This window comes from Equus caballus, chromosome 16, assembly GCF_041296265.1.
Source record: "Equus caballus isolate H_3958 breed thoroughbred chromosome 16, TB-T2T, whole genome shotgun sequence".
Taxonomy (NCBI): domain Eukaryota; kingdom Metazoa; phylum Chordata; class Mammalia; order Perissodactyla; family Equidae; genus Equus; species Equus caballus.
Window position 1 is genome coordinate 97,421,502 of NC_091699.1, and position 21,844 is coordinate 97,443,345.

The 21,844-nt window shown below is 51.3% G+C and overlaps 1 protein-coding gene across 4 annotated transcripts in view; it reads left to right on the forward strand.

Moving 5' to 3' along the window:
• The window catches only part of ARHGEF26 (Rho guanine nucleotide exchange factor 26), a 112,783-nt gene that overhangs the window by 6,763 nt on the left and 84,176 nt on the right, over positions 1-21,844 (forward strand). For all 4 annotated transcript variants that reach the window (XR_011427435.1, XR_011427436.1, XM_023621141.2 and 1 more), the window contains exons 4-5: positions 17,051-17,107; positions 20,475-20,635. Coding sequence is in view for 2 of the 4 variants with exons in the window: in XM_023621141.2 (XP_023476909.1) it covers positions 17,051-17,107; positions 20,475-20,635 (218 nt within the window). In the remaining 2 variants the exon portion in view is untranslated. The remainder of the gene's footprint in view (positions 1-17,050; positions 17,108-20,474; positions 20,636-21,844) is intronic.

Genomic DNA, 21,844 nt, shown 5'->3' on the forward strand with positions numbered 1-21,844 from the left:
ACTCTTTCAACTCCGTGTCTTCTCTTGCTTTGTTTTTCTCATGTAGTGTGTGTATAGTGGTGACATTAATGTGCCCTGAACTTTATCATAATTATGTCTCTCCCTCCACATACGTGTGTGTGTGTGTTTGTGTGTGTCAGTGCACAATAGGGAGCTCATCTTGGTTCTTCCTGGAAAATTTTATTTTAGACACATTTGTATTTTTTGAAGTTCATATGTATTGATAAATGGTGTCCTGTCCCGTCTCCCGCTGTGCATCTTTCATGGGCAGGTGTCTGACGCTTATGTTTGTGTTGGTGAGTAGTTTTCTCCCCTCTGCCTCACATGTCTTTTGTGTTTAGCTGTAATTTCTCTTCCTCCGCTGGTGCTCAGTGTCCCTGACAGGAGCTTGGGCACAGCATCTGTGGGCATCTGGTGGATTCATCACCAGGTGGAAAGGAACCCCCATGGCTGGCTTGGGTGGTGGGAGCCTTGTGTCAGAAAAAGCCAGCCCGCCTCTGTGAGTCCTTCGCCAGCCAGGGAGTGGAAGCCATTCCCAGATGAGCTGAAATGAGCTTGTTCAGCGCCAGGAATCCCCTGTGTTTTGGGAGCCCACCAGCATAAGGAGAGGAGCTGTGTATGTTGGCACTCACACCAGGACCGTGGGGTGTGATGGGCTGACTTCTGGTCCAGGCTCTTCCTCCCCCCTCCTGCCCTGTATTGGGATTCAGAATTCTAGAAACCAAACCTTTTCTCTCTGTCTCCTCCCACCCCCTAATTTGGTTGTGAGGAGAATCTGTTCATTTTCAGTGCCTCCAGGGTGTGGCACCCTTAAGATTAAGTCAGATTGAAATGCCTACAAGGTCAGGACCAGTGGTGTGAAGCGGTGCCACTGGTGAGTGTGGAGACGGGATTTGGGGGACCGTGGTGAACGGGCCTGATGTCACTGAGCTGCGACTGCTTCGCTCAGACGGGCCCGGTGTGGCCAGATCTGAGATTTAGAAAAGAGAATACAGAAATCCAGACTTGTATGTGTGTTATCCTAATTCAAGTTTTAAAAAAATGTTGTGTGAACCCCACAAAATATCTGCGGGTCCGACTTGGCCCCTGTGCTAACAGGTTGCGACTTCTGTGATATTTTTATGGCTTTTGCACATGGCAGGTGGTAACGCCTGTCCTCAGAACTGGCATGTTGGTGGCCTTATACCCAAACCTAATGGTCTCATGATACGAGTACACCAAAGCGAGTGCTGGAACAGCTGGTGACGAGGCCCACGGAGGCCAGGGCGGCCCGGGGAGGCTGCCCTTGGGTGATGGCATGGACCGTGTGGTGGAGCATCCTCGAGAGGAGAGCTGTGGGTTGCCAAGTGTGTGGCGGCAGCTGCAGGTGTCAGCGTGGGCCTGCATCCTGCCGTTGTTCCCCGAACGCCAAGCAGAAGTGTGCCTCTGTGTCCTTAGGCCCTGCCCCGTCCAGCTCCAGTGCTGAGTGAGCTGCTGTGCTGAGGCTCCTGGCACAGGGCTTCCGCTTAGACTGATGAACGCACGTGCGATTCGGAGAGGGCTGCTCTCCCCAGTACAACTGCAAATACGGGCGCGCATCTTATTTGCCAAAGGGTCGGTGCACCGCCAGGCCCTCTGTGAACCAGCTTGGACTCAGACGGCTACCTGGTGCACAGGTGCAGCCGTACAGCGGGCTCCCCTCTGGCGCATGTTGTCTTGGAGCTGTGCGCTCCCAGGAGGCTGGTGTGTTCACTGTGCTGCCCGGCGGTGCCCCTTCATCAGGGCCGCGAGTGTGGACTCCGCCACTTTGCGTTGTTCAGGCACCAGCCTGCGTCTTCTCTGGTTTTTTGTTTCCTTTTCACACGTAAAACATTATACTTTAATTTTTTATTTTCAAGCACTTGAAACATACATAAAAATTGAAAAATAAGTATGTGTAGCAGACTTCCAGGAACCCGCCACCTGGACTGAGCAAATGCTTCCATTGGAGCACGTTCCCTTCGGGCCTCTGTGTTTTGGGCGGCCTGGAAGCCTCTGTCCTCTGCAGCCCTCTTGCACTTCCTGCCTCCGCAGAGGCCGCTGCTGGCCTGCAGCTCTCTGCTCCCCTCTCCAAGTGGGTTTTCTGTCCACCAGAAAGGGCAGGCAGCTCTGACTTTGGGGAAGGTGGATACTTCAAGGGTGAAGAGCAGTCTTCCCTTTTCAGAAGCCCAGGAGTCAGCGTGTCCGGTTTGCAGTTAGGATCCTAGAGAAGGCCTCGTGGCCTGTGAACGGTCAGGACCTTTTCCATGAGATCAGCACCCCGTCTCTCTGTCTGACCGCCTGCACTGGCCCCCCTTGTAGGGGGCTGCAGTGTGTCGGGCAGGTCTCAGGAAACGTGTGCTTTCATTTTTTTGCGTCATCTACCCATGCCTCTCTTAGTGGCGTGGCCCCCGCTAATTGCGCACAAGTCACTGTAACACAGGACCCTTCTTCGAGGAAGCCCTGGATCCCAGGAGGAGTCAGCTTGTGTGTTCTGGCAGAGGTTCAGGTCTTCATTTGGCATCTGCCTCGACGGTCCATGCAGGAGGGGCGTGAGCACATGTGTGCGTTAGCGGCTGTTGGTTGTCTTATTTCCTAAAAATCTCTCATCTTTGTTGCAAACACCTGGTGGCCTCCTGGGGCGATGGGACTTTCCTTCCTGGCTGACTGTGGGCACTTGCAGCGCACGGAGACTGAAGGGCTGCCGTTCGCAGTGTGTGGCCGTTCCCTGGGGCTTCAGGCCCGCAGCCCCTGGTGTCCTGCGGCTGAGTTCACCGTGTGGCTCCTCCGGTTTCCTTGACGACACTCCCGGACGGGCCTTCTCTTCTCACTGCTGAGGACAGGCCCGCAGAGGGGCGTGCTTGTCCAGGAATGAGGGAGCAGAATGAGGACTGGGTCTAGGGGCCTGTGACTGGGGCTCCTTAGGATCAGGACAGGCCAGCAGCCCCGAGTCTCTGGGAGGCCCAGTGAGTTAGGGCAGGCATTAGTGGTGGTGGCCTCTGTGTGGAGGTGGCGTGTCCTCTTGTTGGGCACACAGCCGGGCTCCTGATGTCATAGGGTGGTGAAAGGCGTGCTCTTCCCTCACTCGGTTGTCAGGTAAGTAGATCAACTCCTAACTGGAGATGCAGGTCGTCTTTGTTCTGGGGCATGTAGCTGTGCTGCTCTTCAGGCCGCGGTTGCGGCCCCCAGGTTGTGGATGGCTGTAAGTGGACGGGAGTGGAGGTTGTGAACTTGGAGAGTCATCTTTGACCTCTAGAGACAGGTACAGCGCCCGAGACCCGCCCAGAACAGCAGAGTGAGGGCTGAGCCAACAGTCTCTGGATGTCTGGGAGAGCCTGTGGGTTTGAAGAGGAGGATTGATGGGGTTTTCAGTCTGGTGGACCTGAGTGCCGGTGTGCCCTGTGCCAGGTGTGCAGCTGGCTGCACCTGCAGGCCCGGTGAGCCCAGGGGTTCCCTGAGGCCCGTCCTTTGGCGGGTCCCGGCAGTGCTGACAGGGCTCTGGGCCTGAAGGACGGGTCTCTGTGGGAGCTGCTGCCCCCATTGTGACCCCCGTCTGGCCGTGTGAGCTGCACGTGACTGCTGTGAGAGCAGGGTTTACTTCGAGCTCTGCGGTAGCACTCAGCTGCCCTCGCAGCTGGGCCCTGGCCCATGTGTCTGCTCTGGGATGTGTTTCTGTCATTTCTGTCACCTTGACAGGCCAGGTTCCTGGGAGGATCAGGTGCCGGCATCTGGCACAGAGTGCCGGCTGTTCCTGGCTGCCTCCCCACGCGCGCTGACTCATGGCTTGGTCGGTGGTCTTCCTTCTGAGCGTGTTTCCTCAGTTCGCCCCGGGTTTTCAGGCTCCTTCTCAGGAGCTGGCTCTAGTTTCCCCGTGTTCCTGCAGCCGTGCTCCGGGCTCTGGAGTCGGGGCCTCGGGCCTGGAGGCCAGGCGGCTTCAAGGCGCAGCGGCGGCCCCTGGACGACTTTCTGGAGCTGCCAAATGAAAAGGACGATCTGAAAAATGGCCGTCTTATTGTAAATATAATTTTACTCCGTTGAAAATATAACAGACACTTTGGAGTCTTGGCAGTTCCATCTGAGGGGACTTATTCTTTTAGGATTTACAGGGTGTTTATGTGAGACATAGTATTTTCTGCTAAAAATTAGAGCTCAGCAGATGTAATAAACCTGAATATCGTTCTGTTTGCAGGAATGCTTAATGCATTTGATGGTCATAGAAATTTCCTTCTTTTCCCTTGGGTTTTCACACTTGTCTGAATTTTCAGTTGTCTTTCAGTCACTTGCTGCTTAAAATAATCTCTTCAGTCATATAATTTTCCATTTACGTTTTGCGATACAGCAGTCTCATGAAATTATTTCTTACCTTAGATGGTGGTTAATGCCTTTTACCATATCTGTCTTTTGTATTTAAAAAATAGAAACAGCATTCTCATTTTTCATGTCGGGCTCACTTTTGGTTCTCGTGGTGTAAACAGTGAGTCAGGGCTTCAGACACAGTGTCCACCCTCTGAAGCTGGACAGCAGGTCTCCTGGATGCTGTGTCTTTGTAAACAGACGTGGAGGTGCGTGTGCTGGACCTGAGACCCCAGGCAGGGCCCCTCTGACACGTTCTCCATGTAAAAAGGACTTAAACATTCTGTATAAGCCTGAAGTCTCTTTCTCGTGTCTGCAGTCCCAGCTTCTCTCCCCTTCTCTGTGGCGAGGCTGCTCTCAATTTGGTAATGCTCTTCTCAAAATCCATGTGTATGCGTTTAAGGAAAAAGTAAAGATTATGTGTGGTTGTGTGAATAATATACCGCACAGATCCTACAGATGGTTTTTTCTGAACGACGTGTCCTATGAATCGTTTCCTGTCCACATGACAACCCTCAGTGTTCTTTCCAGCCGCTGCCTTGTTCTGTAGGGTGGGCGTGCGTCTTGCTGTCCTTCTTTTGGGGGCTTTTGAGGATGTGATAGATGTTTGAGCCGTGGACTCTCTGTTCCCCTTAGAAAAATGTGCACACAGTCTACACGTCGATATTTGTGTATAGTTTTTGCTTTTTCACTTCGGTTGGAGGGTATTTTATTTCTTGACTCTATCTCCTAATGCTAGGAGCACCTTTCTGTAGCTCTCCATGTGTTGTGCAGTTTCCGTGTTGTTCGTATCACCTTTGGAAGTTTTTCTTTCTCTGAATTATAACAGTGTTGGAACTTAAATTCTATGACCCCTTCTGAAGACTGTGTCTAGATTGGGGGGAAGAGACTGCCCTCCTCAGAGCTGAGTAATTAAGGGCAGTGAGTGGCAGGTGTGCTGACATTTGTGTTGTCTCCTGAGAGGACAATGGGATGTGAGAATGTGGGGGTGTGTGAACGTGCCCCCGGGGGGCAGGGAGCAGACAGACAGGTGCTCCAAGAACGTGGGAGGAGGTGAGCACAGGGATGGTTAATTTTGGTTGGCAGAACTACAAAAGGAGGCATTTCAACCAGAAACCTAGACCTGGGAGCCAGACAAAGAGGGTCTTATTCATTCATGGAGCAGAAACCTGAGAGAGGGTGAAGAGTGATTCCTTCATCCGTCTAGTCTTGATGGAGGGTCTGCCCCACACCAGGCCTGCCCTGGACACTGGAGATGGAGCAGAGCAGACCCCGCCAGCTGTCAGGTCCTCACAGATGCGCTGCGTGGCGGCACAGACATCCAATAATCCCGTACATAAATGGCGGAATTACAGCTCTGTTAATTCCCTGAAGGACATGTTTGTGTGGCTCCAAGGTCCTAGGTGGGGGCACCTGCCTGGGCAAGGAGCTGTCAGTGGAGGGAAGGTGGCAAAGGAAGGGACAAGAGCTGCCATCGCTGGAGTATCCAGTGAGGTGTCAACAAAGCAGGTGGTGGGGCCAGGGCAGGATGGAGGCGTCCCAGGCAGAGGAAATGTCACATCCATGACCTTTGGGGCGATGGTAGGTAAGAGGAGTGAAAGTACAGTCGGTGCTTCTGGCGCCGTCTCCAGGTGGTGGGGGTCCCTGGGTTCCTCCTCCTGTCTGTACTCAGCTGGTGATCTCGTCCAGTCTTGTGGCTTTGAACACAGACTATGCTCTGATGGCTTTCGAGTGTCTGTCTCCAGGCTGGGCCTTCCCCAGGGCTTCAGACAACGGCATGCAGCTTCTTTTCCGAGATCCCATCGGAGTCTCAGCATTTACCTAACAGCCTGCTTCCCATCACCCCCTCCCGCCCCGACCGCCCCCCCCATGGCACCCTTCCACCTTGGCAGAGTATCCCTCCATCTTTCCGGGGCGGGAGGGGGGAAGCCTGGGAGCCTTCTGCGCTCTTCCCTTCCTCCGGCCACCTCGCCTGGTTTGCCGTGGAGTCCGTTGACTTTGCTTCAGGACGGGCTCATCTGCTGCCGCCCTGTCTGGTACGGAGGTGGCTCATCAGTGCGCTCCCAGCCTGGCTCCCTGCGCAGACACATCCCTTTGGTCTTCTTCATATAGCCGCTGTGTAATCAATTCTTGACTTGTGATCCTCTTAAAGTATACCAAGATGCTGTCTTTTTTTTTCTGGACCCTCAGTGATATCTCAGCTCACTCAGAGTGAAGGCCAAGCCTGACAGTGGCCAGTGAGGCTGTGTGGTTTGGCCTGTGGTTTCCTCTCTGGGCTCATCTCCTGCTGTCCTGTCTTGCTCATTGCTCAGTCAGACTGATGTGCCTGAAATGCATGGTGAGGTCTGCCTCAGAGCCTTTGCAGGTGCTGTTGCCGCAGCTTGCAGAGCTCTTCTTCCAGTGGGCCTCATGGCTTTCTCCTGACCACCCCCTTGACACTTCTCATCCTGTCTGTGACGCTTACCTTCTAACATGCTGTGTGATTTCCTCTTTTTGTTAATTGTCCATCTCCCACTGGACTGAAAGCTTCCTGAAGCCAGGGCTTTTGTCTGTCTTGTTTCCTGCTCTGTCACAGCACAGGACATGGTGCCCGACTCACAGCAGGCTGGCAGCAAACCCCTGATGAGTTTATGAACAAAGGAGGAGATGCAGACACCTCATCCTGCAAGTGAAGGAAGAGAAAGTTACTCAGCAGTCAGAACGGCCAGGAAGTTTCCTATGTAGGGGCCATTTGGAGGCTGTCTTTAATTTTTATTTTAAAAGAAAAGTTCTTGATGGCTCTCTGGCTGCATCCTGCATTGGATAAGTGTCTTTGGTACGTTGGGGAACTTGGCATCTTCGTGGGCTAGAACTGTGCTCGCCCGCGGTGGCTCTTTGCGTAGTGAAATCAAGTTGAATCACAGCCTCCCTCTCCCCTGGGCGTTTCTTTGGGGAGGCGGGTGGGATGCATCCAGGAAGAGGAGCAGCTGCCGGACGCAGTGTGGCTGGAGAAGAGGAGAGCAGGCTGCTCCTTGAGGGGTGCGGAGCAGCTGTGGCGGACGCTCTGCTGAGCTTGGGCTGTGGGACCATCTGTCAGATGCTGGTGTCTGCCTCTTGGGCTAACCGTGTCCCGCGTGCTGCCTCCCCCCTTAGTCCCGTGCTGGGACTGTTTCTCAGGGCCATACCCATAGTGCGGTTTGTCTCTGCGAGGACTGGAGGCGCCATCACCATCAAAATTACTGTTGAGTCTTGAAATATGGGCCTGTGCTTAACACTCTGTTTCTCAGACTGTGTCAGTTTGTCCAGAGTACCTGCAGCCTGTTGGTTTTCTGCGTGATGAGCCTGTCCTCCAGTGTCCTGAGATTCTTGTGGCCTTCAGTGTCTGCACTGGGTTATTTGTGGAGGGGTGGACCGCCTCTGCAGAGGGAGGGACTGTTGCTGGTGAGAGGAGGTGCAGCTCGCCTTCCCCGTGGGCGAGGCGGTCAGCCCTGCTGCCGTCCAGCTGCAGTAACACAGTCCTGCCGCAGTCCCCATCTGGGGTGGCAGGAGCCTGCTGCTGGTGGCAACGTGCAGGGACTGTGGTGGCTGTGTGCTCAGTGGAGACGCGGGGAGCCCCGTGTCCACCTGGGGCCAAGTCTCTGTGCGCAGGCTGTGTGGTGGCTGACCGCAGCAGAGCTGGAGCCCTGGGCCGGCCGTGGGATCGTTGAGATGTTGATTTGCTTACACGCAGCTCCGTTATTGACCAGACGTTTGCAGAGGACTCGCGGTGCACCAGGTCATTCACTGCGGGCTCTGGGGTCCTGGTGACAGTGCCACGAGGGCCAGTGCTAGTTCTCTGCTTTGTATCCAGGTGCCTGAGACTCTGTGATGTTCACTGCGGTCACTCTCCTGCTGTTTCCTTAGGGCCCTGAGGTGACCTGGGACAGAGCCTTGTGTTCCCCCGAATAATGGGTGCATGTGCCTCGGGCTCTGGGAGAACAGGGACCGTGTTTCCCTCTGGTGCTTGGCCAGTAGTGAGACTCAGCGACTGTCCACCTGCTGGCTCTCATCCTCTCATGAATTAGCTTATTTTCCCTTTTCTCGGCATCCGTCTTTTCTCCTGAGAGCCCCTGGGCACTCAGAGTTTCTGAGTCCGAGTAACTGTGACCTGAGGTTCCCTGGCAGGGCCCTGCCCCGCCCATGTTGTCCCTCCAGCTTCCGTGTGTAACCACCCCGTTGAGTTTCCTGAGAGAGAGTCGTGTGGGATCTTACTGGCTCAGCCACTCCCCCCGCCCACACTTAATAGGTCAATTAAACATTCACTGTTATTTGGCCAGGTGCTAACCAGCTCGTTCCCGTCAGCTCGGCCTCCACGAGGCATCGGGTGTGGAACGTGGCTGCCCTGGGCTGCTGCCTTCATAGGAGCTGTGAGTACGACATGCTTCTTGTCAGGGCTGCGAGAGTGTCGGGGGACACGACTGGCATATCTTGTGTACATTTACACTCGCGGAGCTGATGTTGCAGCCATGGTCTCCGTCCGTGGCTTGACATAATGAGAAATGTGTTTCACCTCAAAACCCAGTATGTGTGTTTGCATGCGTGTGTGTGTGTGTCAAACAGAAGTTTTACAAAGCAGAAGTGACCTTAATACTTGTGGTGCACTGTCGTATTTTCTGTTTGTCACATTTAAATAGATGATGATCAGAAATTCATGGACTGTGTGTTGCCCGTCATGAGGAGGTTTTAACTTGTGGTTTGAAGAGCACTGGTGTCTGACTCCAGAGTCCATTGTGCTCCTCTGCGTTGTGGTGGCGAGGAGCAAAGCCAGCCCCACCCCGTGCCTGCCTGCGGGAGCTGAGAGGCTGGTCTCGAGGACTGAGAGGCGAATGTCTGGAAGGCTGCAGGACAAGGGCCGAAATGAGTGACACAGGGAGAAGCCCTCTCAGAGGGAGTGACTGGAGCTGCTGGGCTGCTGCACGGAGGGAGGGAGGGGTGCGCTGGAGGAGGCGGGATGCAGAGGCGACGGAGAGCCATTTGGGATCTGTGCGAACTCCCTCACAGTGCGACCTCCCTGTCAGGGGACCCTCTGCTGCTCTGGACGGCACACACACGGCAGAGCCAGTTCACCTCCTTACCCTTGTGCCTGGAATTGGTCTTGCTCAGGTTGGCTTTTTATTGTAGATCCAAGAAACTAACCTGAGTGTCAGGGTTGTTGTAAGCAGCCTGCTGTTTCAGAGTGATCCTTCCTCTCCATCTGCCACACACACTTGAAAAGGCCGCTGGGATGTTGGCACCACCTTTACAAACTCTTCTGCAGGAGGAGCCCCTGACCTCTCTGCCGGCGGCCCCTCCTAACTCAGGCCTGCATTCTGTGCCATGGCGGCCACCTCTGTTCCAGCTCCGCCAGCCCGCCTTGCTTGCGCTTGCACACCTGCCCACCATCGCTCATTCCAGGTCTGCCTCCTGGCCCTGATGTCGGGACTGGACTGAAATTCTCTTTCTTGCTGCCTCCTTGACCTCAGCTACGTTATGTCTTCTGTCTGTCTGCTTGGGGTCACCTCCCACTTCCCTGGCTTTGCTTGTGGACAGCCACAAAGGGGCACAGGTGATGTTGGCATCCTTGGACAGTTCTATTTGTCTGCCCTACTTGTTTGATTTCTTTTTTGAGAGAGGACTCTGAAACATATTTTAGTTTTTATTAAAAGTGTTGCTTTGCAGCTGGCCTGGTGGCATAGTAGTTAGGTTTGCATGCTCTATTTTGGTGGCCCAGGGTTCACCAGTTCGGACCTATGCACGGCCATGCTGTGGTGGCGTCCCACATACAAAACAGAGGAAGATTGGCACAGATGTTAGCTCAGCGACAATCCTCCTCACCAAAAAACAGAAAAAAATGATGATGCTTTGATTCCAAAGCCAAGACATGTTTATTATAGAAAAATCAAAAAGTACCAATAGAAAAAAAGAAAAGAAAAATTAGTTGAAATCCCTGCCTCCTCCAAATCATTGTTGACATTTTGATGTGTAACTTTCCAGATCTTTTTTTTTTAATGTGTACATAGACTTTTTCTTTTCCTTTAAGGAAAAACTCACTAATAGAATAATATTGTCCTGTTACCCATATTTTCCCACCAATGTTGTGAATATCTTTTCGTGTCATTGAACCTGCTGTTCCGTAGCCTGTTTGCTCATGTTATGAGTGGCGTGGCTTTCCACTCAGGAAACCTTCCGCACAGCCTCATGAAGCCCGTTTTGTGTTTCATCAGGAGGTGGAGGTTTGGTTTTTGTCACCCGTTTCCTGTTAGTCATTAGTTTGTTCCTAGTTTTTCAGTTTAAAAATTAAAGCTGACTAGGCTCCTTAAGGTGGTTATTTCTGAATTACGGCGGTAAAACAGGTTCCCTCTCCACATTACAGAACCGAGCACGATGTCAGTCTGCTTCGCCTGTCAGCCTTCCCGCCGCCCGCTCGCTGTCCTGGTCTGGCCTGCCCGGCAGCGTCTCACTGAATACCCGGCTGTGTACAGCTGCTCGTGTCTCCTGCACGACTGTGTAAACATGCCCTTTTCCCCTGAAGTCAGTTTCCCTTTCCTCCTGCCCACTTCTGTGTCCTTGGCTCCTGCGCGTCCTAGCTTCGTTTTCTTCTCTGAGTTGTTGGTGGGCAAAGGAGAAGTACATCTCTCGCTCATCTGGGGGCAGAGAAGGAATGAAGTTGGGTCCCGGCTGGAGGCCCAGCGGGGAGTGAAGGTGATGAGAGCCAGTGCGGGGATCTGTTCAGAGGGAGAAGCGTCAGGACAGACCCACAAGCTCGGTGCCAGGTGCCCGCAGGTGGTGTGGCCTTCCCTGCAGCAGGAGCTGGGGATCCGGGAGAGGGGCGGCTTCTGGGCCTCGGGGGGACCTCAGTCTAGCGGATGGCACCAGGAAGTCCAGATGTGCTCGGGGGCCGTGTGCCACCAGGTCAGGCTCCGCCTTGGGGGAGACAGGCTGGCCTGGGCTTGGTTGCATTGCCACTTGTTGGGGCTAATGACTTCCCTGCGATTCTGTTTTCTATTTGTAAAGTAGGGACAGTGCCCCCCTGCAGCGGTGTTGCCAGGTTTCGATGTTAGAAGGTTCTGGCCGTGGTGGGCCTGTGACACAGGGTATTGTGGGAAGCCTTTAGAGGCCCAGTGGGGTGCTGAGTCAGGAGCCACTGGCCTGGGGGGCCACGCTCACCTCCTGCGGCATCCGAGCGCAGCTTCTGCTTGTGCATTTAGGTATCTGTCTGGTTTGCTCCCCTTGTCTCGATGTGTCCTGAAACAGTCTGGGGTCCTTCGGGAATACTGGCTCTGCTGCGAGGTGACGCAGGCCACACAGAAGCAGAGGCTCGGCCGGCCTGCGTGTCTGAGTTTGCCGTCTCCCAGGAGACCCGAGGTTTTCCTCCGGGAGCGGAGGACCTGCTGTGTGTGGAGACTCAGGGACTTTGTGAGGGTTGTAGAATTGAGCTTAATCACATAGGTCAGAGGGGAGATGGATTTGCGGAACAAATGAATTGGGAGGTCCTGGCACGTTCCTTGACGTATTTTTAAATTAAACGTATGATTTTATGAAATGGGCCATTGTCTTCTCCCTCTCCTTTTACAGAAAGGGAAAAATGGTGTTCTGTCTATTTCCCACCCTCCTAAGGGTGGGACACTGTCCCCTCTTGGCCTCGTTTGCGTGGTCTTTGGTGACTCAGCCTCTGGCCCTTGGAGACGATGTTCTGGGGCGGCTGTTAGCTGGTGGGGCTGTGCTGAAAGCTGCGAGGGATTGTGTCCAGGGGTGCAGTTTGTGTGCGGTCCATCCCTCCCTCTTGAGCTCTTGGGAAGAGGAGCCGTGAAGAGGGAGTCCCTGGAGGCCCGCAGGACCAGCTGGTTTCAGCAGTGGGCAGACATGGGCCTGCGTGAAGCTCTCAGCTCAGGTGGGCATCGGTGCGCGCTGGCGCCTCACGGAGCCCAGCGGTCTTGGGTTCCAACATCTGATCTGAGTTTCAGCAGCTACGTTTCTGAGCCCTTTGGTGGGTGGGTCTTTGGGCCCCTCCCTCTGGTTTCCCTGGCTGGGGAGACTTGCAGGAGTGTGATCTACATCTTATCCACAAACTGATCAAGTCTCGAGGGCCCGACGCCATGTCCCGTTCACCCCTGGGTGCTGAGAACTGGCGTTGTCAGTGCTGGCCCTCCCCACAGGCACGTGGCCGCTGTGCCTGCTTGGTAAACTCTGGGTAAATGGCAGTGTCGGGCTCCCCTGGGGCTTAGAGAGCTCAACTCAGAACCGACCCCAGGCGGTGGAGTCAGAGGCCCAGGAATATTGCACAAGTGTGTGGATTCTCCCAGGGGTAGAAACGCCCATAACTGGCGAGTCCAGGAATGGACTCTGCCCGGAGCCCGCCTGTCCCTTCTTGGGATAGTCATCTAAGAATGCCAGACTTGCAAGGAGTGGAGAGGAAGGCCCCCATGAAGTTTAGATGGAGTACCTAGTAATTAACTTGGGGCCTATACTTTAGGGAGTTTACCCTTTTATAAATTTCAAAAACTACGTTTTGGGTCTAACTTGACAATGTCCTATCCACAGATGAAGTATCTTGTGCTGTGCTTCATTAGTTTTAGCCAATTGCTAATTTGTCTCATTTGGACGTGGAGAATATATGGGTGCAAAGCTCGGGTGAAGAATTTCCATACTGATTACAGTAGTAAAAATGTAATTTATAATTATGAATTTAAACGCATTCTTACATTAGCGAGTCCTTTGCATTCATTGTCTTTACAAGCCTCATGTATCTGCTCACGTTTGTTAACTTTTGTCAGTTCTGTTGTTTTATTTGAATCACCTAAAATGTTGAGGATGCTGACATGCGTTCACGCTTTCCCCTTAGAGTCTGGCCTCTGCCTTGGCAAGATGGGAACACTTCTGTGAATTGGTTAGATTATACAAAACAGCCCAAAACAGTCCAGCTCTTAGTGTTTCATTAAACTACTGTGGCAATTCCACGTATTGATGGCGTCGTTACAGAAGACACTTGGACCCGTGAGGAATGGGGAGGCCCGGCGAGGTCAGGGGAGGCCCTTGGAGGAGTGTGCTGTGGCAGCCTGTGTTCCGTCTGTGCTCGGTTGGGGCTCCCATACGGGGTATGGATTCTGAAAATGAGAGAGGAGCCTGCCCACCTTTACTTTATTTCATTTCAGATAGCGAGAGAGGAATCAGTTTTTGAAGCTGGAATAGTATTTTCTCTTTCCACACGTGGAAACAAGGGGAGCGCTGAAGAAATGTGAGGAATTGATAAGACTTTAGCTTCTTGTAGTGAAAGTGTGCAAACTGCAAAAAGACGCCCACTTTCAAACTGTAGGTGTAAACACACGCTTTGTACTCACACTTTTTTCATGCCAAAAAAGGCCTGTGTCTTCCAGTGATTTGCCTGGTGACTGAGAGGGCGCTGCTTTTGAATTTGAACATCCCCAGAGGTGTTTACTGTTAGCCACTTGCCCGTGTTGGTTCTGCTTCCTTCCTTCCTTCCCTCCCTCCCCCCCCCCCCCCCCCCCCGCTCCTTCCCTGATTCTGCCTCCTGCTTTGTGCCAGCCTCTTCCTTCTCCCGTCTGCTCTGCCCTGCCATCCCCGTCTCCCTGGGGCCCTCTGTGTGTACTGCCACCTCCCTCTTTCCCTGGTCTCGTCCTCCCAGCTCCTCAGTCTCTGAACTGCCTGCCCTGGACCTTCCACCTGCAGGCACCTGCTCTTGGGTCCTCTGTAACTGAGTTGACTGTGGACGGAGGTCCCAGGGCACAGAGGGAGTCCTCTTGGCTCTGGAGGAAGGGCGTGTGCAGCTTGCCCTCACAGCGTGTGAAGGCGGGCGGGCTGGGCCCTGGAGCGGAGGTCTGCCAGCGGGAGGAGGAGCCGGTTTGTCCTCATTCTCCAGAGCAAGCCTGTTGGCTCCCCAATGAGCCGCACTTTGGTTTTCTTCATTCTGATCCAAGAACACTTCCTGGAGTCTCGTTTCTGTCAGTGGTTTTGTACGGGCTGCTGGTTTCTTCCTAATGACTTTCTGGTTACAGGAATATTTTGCCCTGTGTTTGCATTAGTGTTAGTAAAGATGTGACACAGTGCATGACTTCTTTTTCAAAACTGCCTTCTCGTCGCCCCAGAAGAGCATCTCCTGTGGCTGGGATTTGAGACAGGATGAAGTGCTCCTCGTGCCTCAGTGACCAGCTGGCGTAGTCTCTCGGCCCACATGTTCTTCTCTTCCCCTTGAGACTTCCGGGTCTGAGCTCAGTGGTTGGGGTGGATGTGCCAGTGGCGTGGAAATCCTTGCTGCTGACCTCACCTGCGGAGATTGTGGGCCTGGCGCGGGCACAGGGATCTGCCAGAACTTTGTGTCAGGCAGGAAATTGTGTGAGTTGCTGCTCAGGATTAACCAAATGGGAGCAGCTCTGAACAGATGCATTCTTCTGGCTGGGCTCCTCCCTTAGGAAAGTGGATGAGGAAGCCTTTTAGCCTGGAATTCTTGCCGACAGGCTGACCCAGAGTCAGGATGGTGGGTCAGGCTGGGAACATTCCACAGTATGGCGGGCGAAGAAGGACGTAGGGGGACGTGGTATAGACTGGCATCGGAAGGGGTCTCAGTGAAGGTCACCCAGCCCTGGGCACACCTCGGGTGCCCGTCCTGAGAGCAGGGCCCTGTGGAAGACCCTGACGAAGAGCGCGAGCCCTGGAGCTGGCCAGGCATGCGCGCGGATCCCGGCCCCGCTGCCCGTTCGCTGTGGTCTGGGATCCTCAGCCTCCGTGTCGTCCTCATCTGTGAAGTGGGATAAGAAGAGGATCGACTTCCTAGAGTTTTGTGAGGGTTCTGTGGAGAAGGGGTGTAAAATGCTGGGCATGTTTCCTGGCACGCAGTTCAGTAACGACGGCTGACAGGACTCTCGCTGCGTCTGTGCTGCTTTCTAACTTTCCCCGAAACCACCCTGAAGACAGTGCCGTGGAATTGTCTTCACTTTCACGGCGGCTCAGTGTGGAGTCTCCGTGCTGGGGTGCGTCACCCCTGGGCGCCCGTGGAGGTGGGCGGCGAGGTTGTGAGGATCGACTCCAGGTCCTTGGGCCTCGGCTGCTCCTTCCTGGTGCTGAGACTGCCTCTGCGGTGCCCGTCACGCCAGGTCGCCTGTCCAGCCCCCTCCACAGTGGCCGCTGCCGTTTTCCTGAAGGAGGCCTCTCTCCCCCGGCTCCAGTCTTCCCTGCTGCCTTGTCCCGAGGGGTCAGACCTCGGGGCGCAGGGCAAAGGGGTCGGCGTGGGATGCTGGTTCCCGTGAAGCCGCCTTTCCTGGAGCCGCCATAACCCCTCTCACTAAGAGCTGGCTCCTCAGTAATGTGTTACTTGTAGGGCTTAAGGCATCAAAGTTGGAAGTAACTGTGTTGTTTTGATCATAGCTTATTGATGATATTTGTGGTAGTTACACTATCTGGGAAAGTGTCTTCTATACTTAAAGCTCAGTGTCACAGGACATTTTAGAAAATTAAATTTAAAAACGTATTTTTGTGTCAAAGGATGGTAGGGTGACCAATAAGATACCCTAACGCATAGAATTACGTTAGGAAAATTGACATAGAAATGAGATTCACAGGAGAAAGAATGACGTAAAGTCTCCAACTGTTAGGGAAAACTGGTTCATTTTTAAATGGATGGTGGCTGATATCAAATTGTTGTGGTTTTTATATTCCTTTGGATGCTTTTGGAAGAGTGTAGTAGGAAAATACAGCTTTAAAATTCTTTAAACTTAGGATGAAAACTTTGAGATGTCAACCTAAAAGTGGGTCTGGGACATGGTTTCTGAGAGTTTTGGGAGGTATGACAGCGGACACGCTTGAAGACGCGTGTTGTGTTCTGCGTGTTGGTCTCACGTGGGGCGGCCTGTTCTTGCTGCTCTTCCTCTGTGGGCACAGGATGAGCGCTCCGGGCTTCACGTTCTCCTACCTGTGCTCATGTAGTCTTTGACTGAGAACCCGGATGTCTCTCCTGCGCCAGACGCAGTGCCTGGGACACCCGAGGAGACAACGGGTCCCTTCGTGGTGTTGGCACTCTGCCCGGATCTTGGGTCGGAAATGGTGATGGTGGGAGCTGCCATAATAGGTGATGGCGTGTGGTGGTTGAGGTGGGGCATCCATGGTTCAGCCCTTGGTCCTTGCCTCACTCCCAGAACCCACTGACGATGCTCTCGGTTCCTGCAGGGGCTGTCGCCTCTCCAGAGAAGACCAGGTTAACGTGTGTATCTGTCAGAATTAAACGTGCTGAAATTGGGGCGAATAGGGGACTTTGTTGTTTTGGTTTGACTGGGTTTTTATAAAGAGCATGGTATTCCGTGGAGTCTTTGGGAAATGAGGTTGAAGTTGCTCTTTGAAGGTGCAGTCCTGGGGGTAAGCGCTCGGAGCCGTGGCTGCACATCTCTGCTGCTGGGTTTCTTCGTTCGTGATTTGGGAGGTTACTGGGGTGAGTATTTTGGGGACATGCAGAACTAAGACTAGAACAGACTAAGTCCCCTGATAGGATCGTGTTCCGGACACTTCTCGGTGGTTTATTGTTGCACTATGCTAATTTATTAATGTGATTAATGGTATTTGAGGGATGTGAGACCCAAAAATTAATGTGCTGAATTCAACATTTTGCATAATTTCTCTTAATTCACTTTTGAAAAGTATAGTAAAGAAATTGTTTGTTAAAGTAAAGGAGCCCAACTTTATTTTGCTTTTTCCCCAGGTGAGAAGAAATGGATTATCTCAGACAGCGAGTCAGGAGGAGAGGAAGCGGCAGGAGGTATGTGTCCCCGGAGCGGAGCCCGAGTGTGTGAGCTCCCTGCGTGTGCACCCGCTCTGCGCATGCCTCTGAAACTGTGTTCATCCTGTCCTTTTCACAAAAGCAGTATGCGGTCACTGCCAAATAAGACGACACATAAGCCCCAGAAGAATATGTTAAATATCCCAATGTCATTTTAACTTAACAGAGCTCCTGGTCCAGGCATTTAAACTAGAAGAAATATGTTGAAAAATGAAACAGACATTGGATCCTGGAACTCAAACAGGATATTGGTGGGAAAACTGGTGAAATCTGAATAAAGTGTGTATGTTCGTCTGCAAAGTATAGCGTACCCTAGTTTGGGGAGGCTGGGTGAAGGAACAGGGACTCTGAACCCTCTGTGCAAGGTTTCTGTAAGTCTAATTATAGCAGAATAAAAGTTTACTTAATGAAAAATGAAAGAGATAATAATAGGGTTCCACAACTTGAAGTTTAAATAAATGCGGTTTAAGAAAATTGCTCTTTGGAATAGTACTGTGCAGCTCTCCACGTGCTTCCCGCCTGTCCTCACGTGATTCAGTATGGATATACATACGTTTGTGCGTGTACGTGCATGCACGTTGATTCCACCAAGGACTCCAGGTGTCCTTGTCTTATTTCATTGGCATTGAATAATGCAAAAATATATGGCACATTACAGTGCCAATTTTTTAAATTTAAAAAAAGATTAGTACATAGCATTGGTATACTCATCACTGAGAATTAACGAATGTATCACATTTATAATGTTTTCTCCAGACTTTTTCAAAGTAAAGAAAATAAGACTTTCAATAAAGTAGGAGTCCTGTGTTGTCCTCCTCAGTCCCATTCCCTTCTTCTCCTCCAAGGCAGGAAGGAAGAATTATAAATTGATGTGTATCCGTCCATGCTGTGGCTTTAAATCATGTATTACAGATATTTATGCATGGATACTTGTGTGTGTGTTAAAATGTAGGTAAGTGACAGGATTCTGAACATGCTTTTTGGTTATTTACTTTTTACATTCAACATTGTTTTTGAGATTAACCCGTGTTGATGCATATTAACCTAGATCATTCATTCACACCACTACGTAGTATTCCATTCTATAAATACCACCTTTTTTGGTTGTTAAATCTGGCCTACAAATGATGGCAATGGGTGGTGTGTTTTTTCTCTGTTAACACTGCAGTGTAAATGATGTTTCTCTCTCCTTGGGGGCAATTCAAGAGCAGCTCCAGCATCCTAACCCCATTCAGACACGTCTGCTCTTTAAATGTTTTCTATTTGTCCTGTTCTATTTCCCTTGTATTTTGAAAATATTTATTCAGATTTGTGATATAGAAAGTAATGACAGCAGCACATCTAACCAGGCCCACTTTCTGTTCCTGTGTAGCTGTTTCAGCCGGTCTAACCTGATCTGTTTTTAAATAGTTGATGGCTCTCTTGTTGGTTGTTTCGACAATTATTATGTTAAACTTACTATTAAATTACCACTTATTCATCTTTTCATGTCATCTGTTCTCTATAGTTCATCATATCTTTTTTTTTATTGAGGTCACATTGGTTTATAGCATTATATAAATTTCAGGTGTACATTGCTATATTTCGACTTGTGTATAGACTGCATCGTGTTCACCACCAATAGTCTGGTTTCCATCTGTTCCTATACACATGTGCCCTTTTACCCCTTTCGCCCTCCCCCTGCCCCCTTCCCCTCTGGTAACCACTAATCTGTTCTCATTATCTATGTGATTGTTTATCTTTCTCATATGAGTGAAATCATAGGATGTTTGTCTTTCTCTGTCTGGCTTTTTTCGCTTAGCATAATACCCTCAAGGTCCATCAGTGTTGTCACAAATGGCAAGATTTCATCATTTCTTATGGCTGAGTTGTATTCTGTTGTGTATATATACCACATCTTTATCCATTCATCAATTGATGGGCCATCATATTTTTGGTTCCAGTCTTAGTATTGTGGGTTTGATTACAAAACCTTTGCTTTTGAAAACATTTTCAGCCCTTCCAAGGCACCATGTCCATCGACAACCTGAAATCCACTGTTTTTGGTCAGAGAGGTTGTCTTTGGTTTGTGTTACTTTTCCTGGGATAACTGTGTTGGTTGACTAGAGTTACACGAGACACAGGTGAGTAGAGTCTGAACGTCCTTCCTCTTTACTCATTGGGTGGTTACGTCACTTTACCCCCTGGAGCACGGCCAACCCTGGCCCAGCACATTTAAGTCAGACTTCCCAAACCTCTGGGAAAGGAAGGTGAGCACTGAGACTAGCACCAGGAACCCGACTTACAAACGTGGCCCACCCCCACAGCTGGGCGTCTGCATGCCCCTGCCCATCCTCCCCTGTCGGCAGAGCTCAGGGACTTCTGGGAACAGCCACCTGTGCCTTTGGGCCGAGGGCTGGAGCTGGGGGAGCTGGGAGTGCTGGAGGCCAAAGTGATGGTGCCTGTGTTCCTGGGGAGGGGTGAGTCTGCAGCCTGCGAGGACGTTCACCACCCCTCCCTGAGAAGGAATTCTCCCACACTGCCCTTCTTGGAGGGCCTGAGGTTGATTTCCTTAAGGAGCTAGACCAATTCCTCACGCAGGGCCTTGGCGCCTGTCCACACTTGTGGGTTGGCTTTGCATCATCATTGCATGCTTATCAGGTAAACCACTGCGTGCCTGACACCAAGAGTTTCCACAGAGGGTCCTTCGCTCCTTCTCGAGACACTGACAAGGGCAGAGGGGGTGGCAGTGGACAGAATTCCTTTCCATTGTATGAGTTTATATGAAGGAATTCCTGTGGCTCATAAGAGCCTTTTGAGGGAGGCTCCAGTCACACTCTCTGAATACACCAGAATATTTGCCGTTATTGACTGCAAATTAGTTACATTAAAACATAAGGAGAGGAAGGGCCTGCAAGAGAGGGCAGCGAGGGAATGTGTTTGTGAGAAATTTTCTCTGAATCCCAGTGACGGCCATAAATGCTTCATGTCCCAGAGCAGCATGCTTTGAAAGCAGGGCTGGACGAGATGACCCCAGAGATTAAGTGGTATCGCACTGAGATGTCAGGACATGCCCTAGCTTCCTTCCAAGATCCCACCTCTCTGCACAGATGCCCTCAGGATGCGGTTTTGGGTCATCCACGTTGCTTTCATTTCTTCGTATTCACACTATGGGCGCAGACCCTGCTTCTCGAAACTTGAATATGTGCGCCTTAAGCAAAGACACTGGTTTGGTGATGCAGTGCTTAAAGGCTTATCTTTTTGTACTTTTCAAGATATTATGTCATTCTTATAGCAGAATTATTAGAGCTATATTCAGTTCTTCAATTAGGAGAATTAAGATAGGTTTCTTTTTCCTTCTTCCTAGGCTATCTTTGAAGTCATATCCTCTGAACATTCCTATTTACTCAGCTTGGAGATCTTGATACGAATGTTTAAAAATTCTAAGGAGCTGAGCGATACGATGACCAAAACAGAGAGTCACCATCTTTTCTCCAATATTACGGACGTCTGTGAGGCCAGCAGAAAGTAAGTCCACGTCGGGTTGCCTTGGTTGTGCCAGGACGGTGCGTACTGACCGTTGTCTGTGCTCTCACAGAAGAAAGGTGGTTAGAGGTGTCCAGTGTCTTCTTCATTCCTTTGGTTTTTATCTTTCTTCCTTGAAGTAAATGTGAAGATACGGTTCAGGGTGTTGACGTGTAGACAGATGCTGAGGGTGTGATTGATTGTCACGGCAGATTGTCACCCGGAGGTCTCTCCATGCCTTCTCTCCCACCCCGTCTCCTCACTCTCCCCCTTTATGAGTTATGCAATAATAGAACAATGTTTAGTTGGGAGGGAAAAAAGTAACTCACAGTCCTACCGTTCACATACAAAAATTACCTTTGTTTACATTTTCACGTTCTTGTCTTTGTTCATATATGTAAATGTTATTTAAAAAATACACTCATGGTGACCATAACGATTTCTGTAGTTTTCCCTACTTAATATTCTTATTAAATATTCTTATTAATATTCTACTTAATACTTAACATTAAGCATTATGGGAAGAGTCTCCATTATTATTATTTTTCATGACTGCAAGAAGCTGTTTGTACACCGTGGTGAGTCTTATATGCCCTGAGTGACCCGCGCAGCCTGTGCTGGAGCCCTGTGCCAGCCCAGGACTAAACTGGGCCTTAGAGAGCTGCCATTTCGTTGGTCAGAATGGATTGACTATTGGCCATTTTATGAGATTGGGCCAGAGGTGGGTTGACGGCACAACTAGTGAAGGTTAAGCTTCAAGGCTCCTTGCTTGCTTCTCACTTAAGTATTTGCTTTTGTGCTGAATTTTTTCTTAGAGGCCTGCAAGTTGTACAGCTTTAGGGGCTGCAAAAGCTGGATTGTCCCTGAGGAGGGTTCCTTGTGAATCTGCATGTTGCTCACCTGTCCCTTCACGGCGGAGCCGAGTGGACAGTGATGACACCATGTTCCTGTCACTTGGCTCCGGCACTGTGGGCAGGTGGATTTTCCTTTTAACTACAGGGTTGAACATTGTGCTGAATGCATTAGCGTGTGAGTGGGGCTGCTTGTGGGAGACGGGGTCTCCAAATAGCTCATGATGGTGGTACAACATCAGAAGCCAGATCTGCCACCAGAAGAGATCCCAGCAAGCTTGCTGTTGACATGGATACTTAAAAGCACGTGTTCGAGGGCCCACTGGGCCTGTGGGGGCCGAGGGCTATGGCGCAGGTGTGG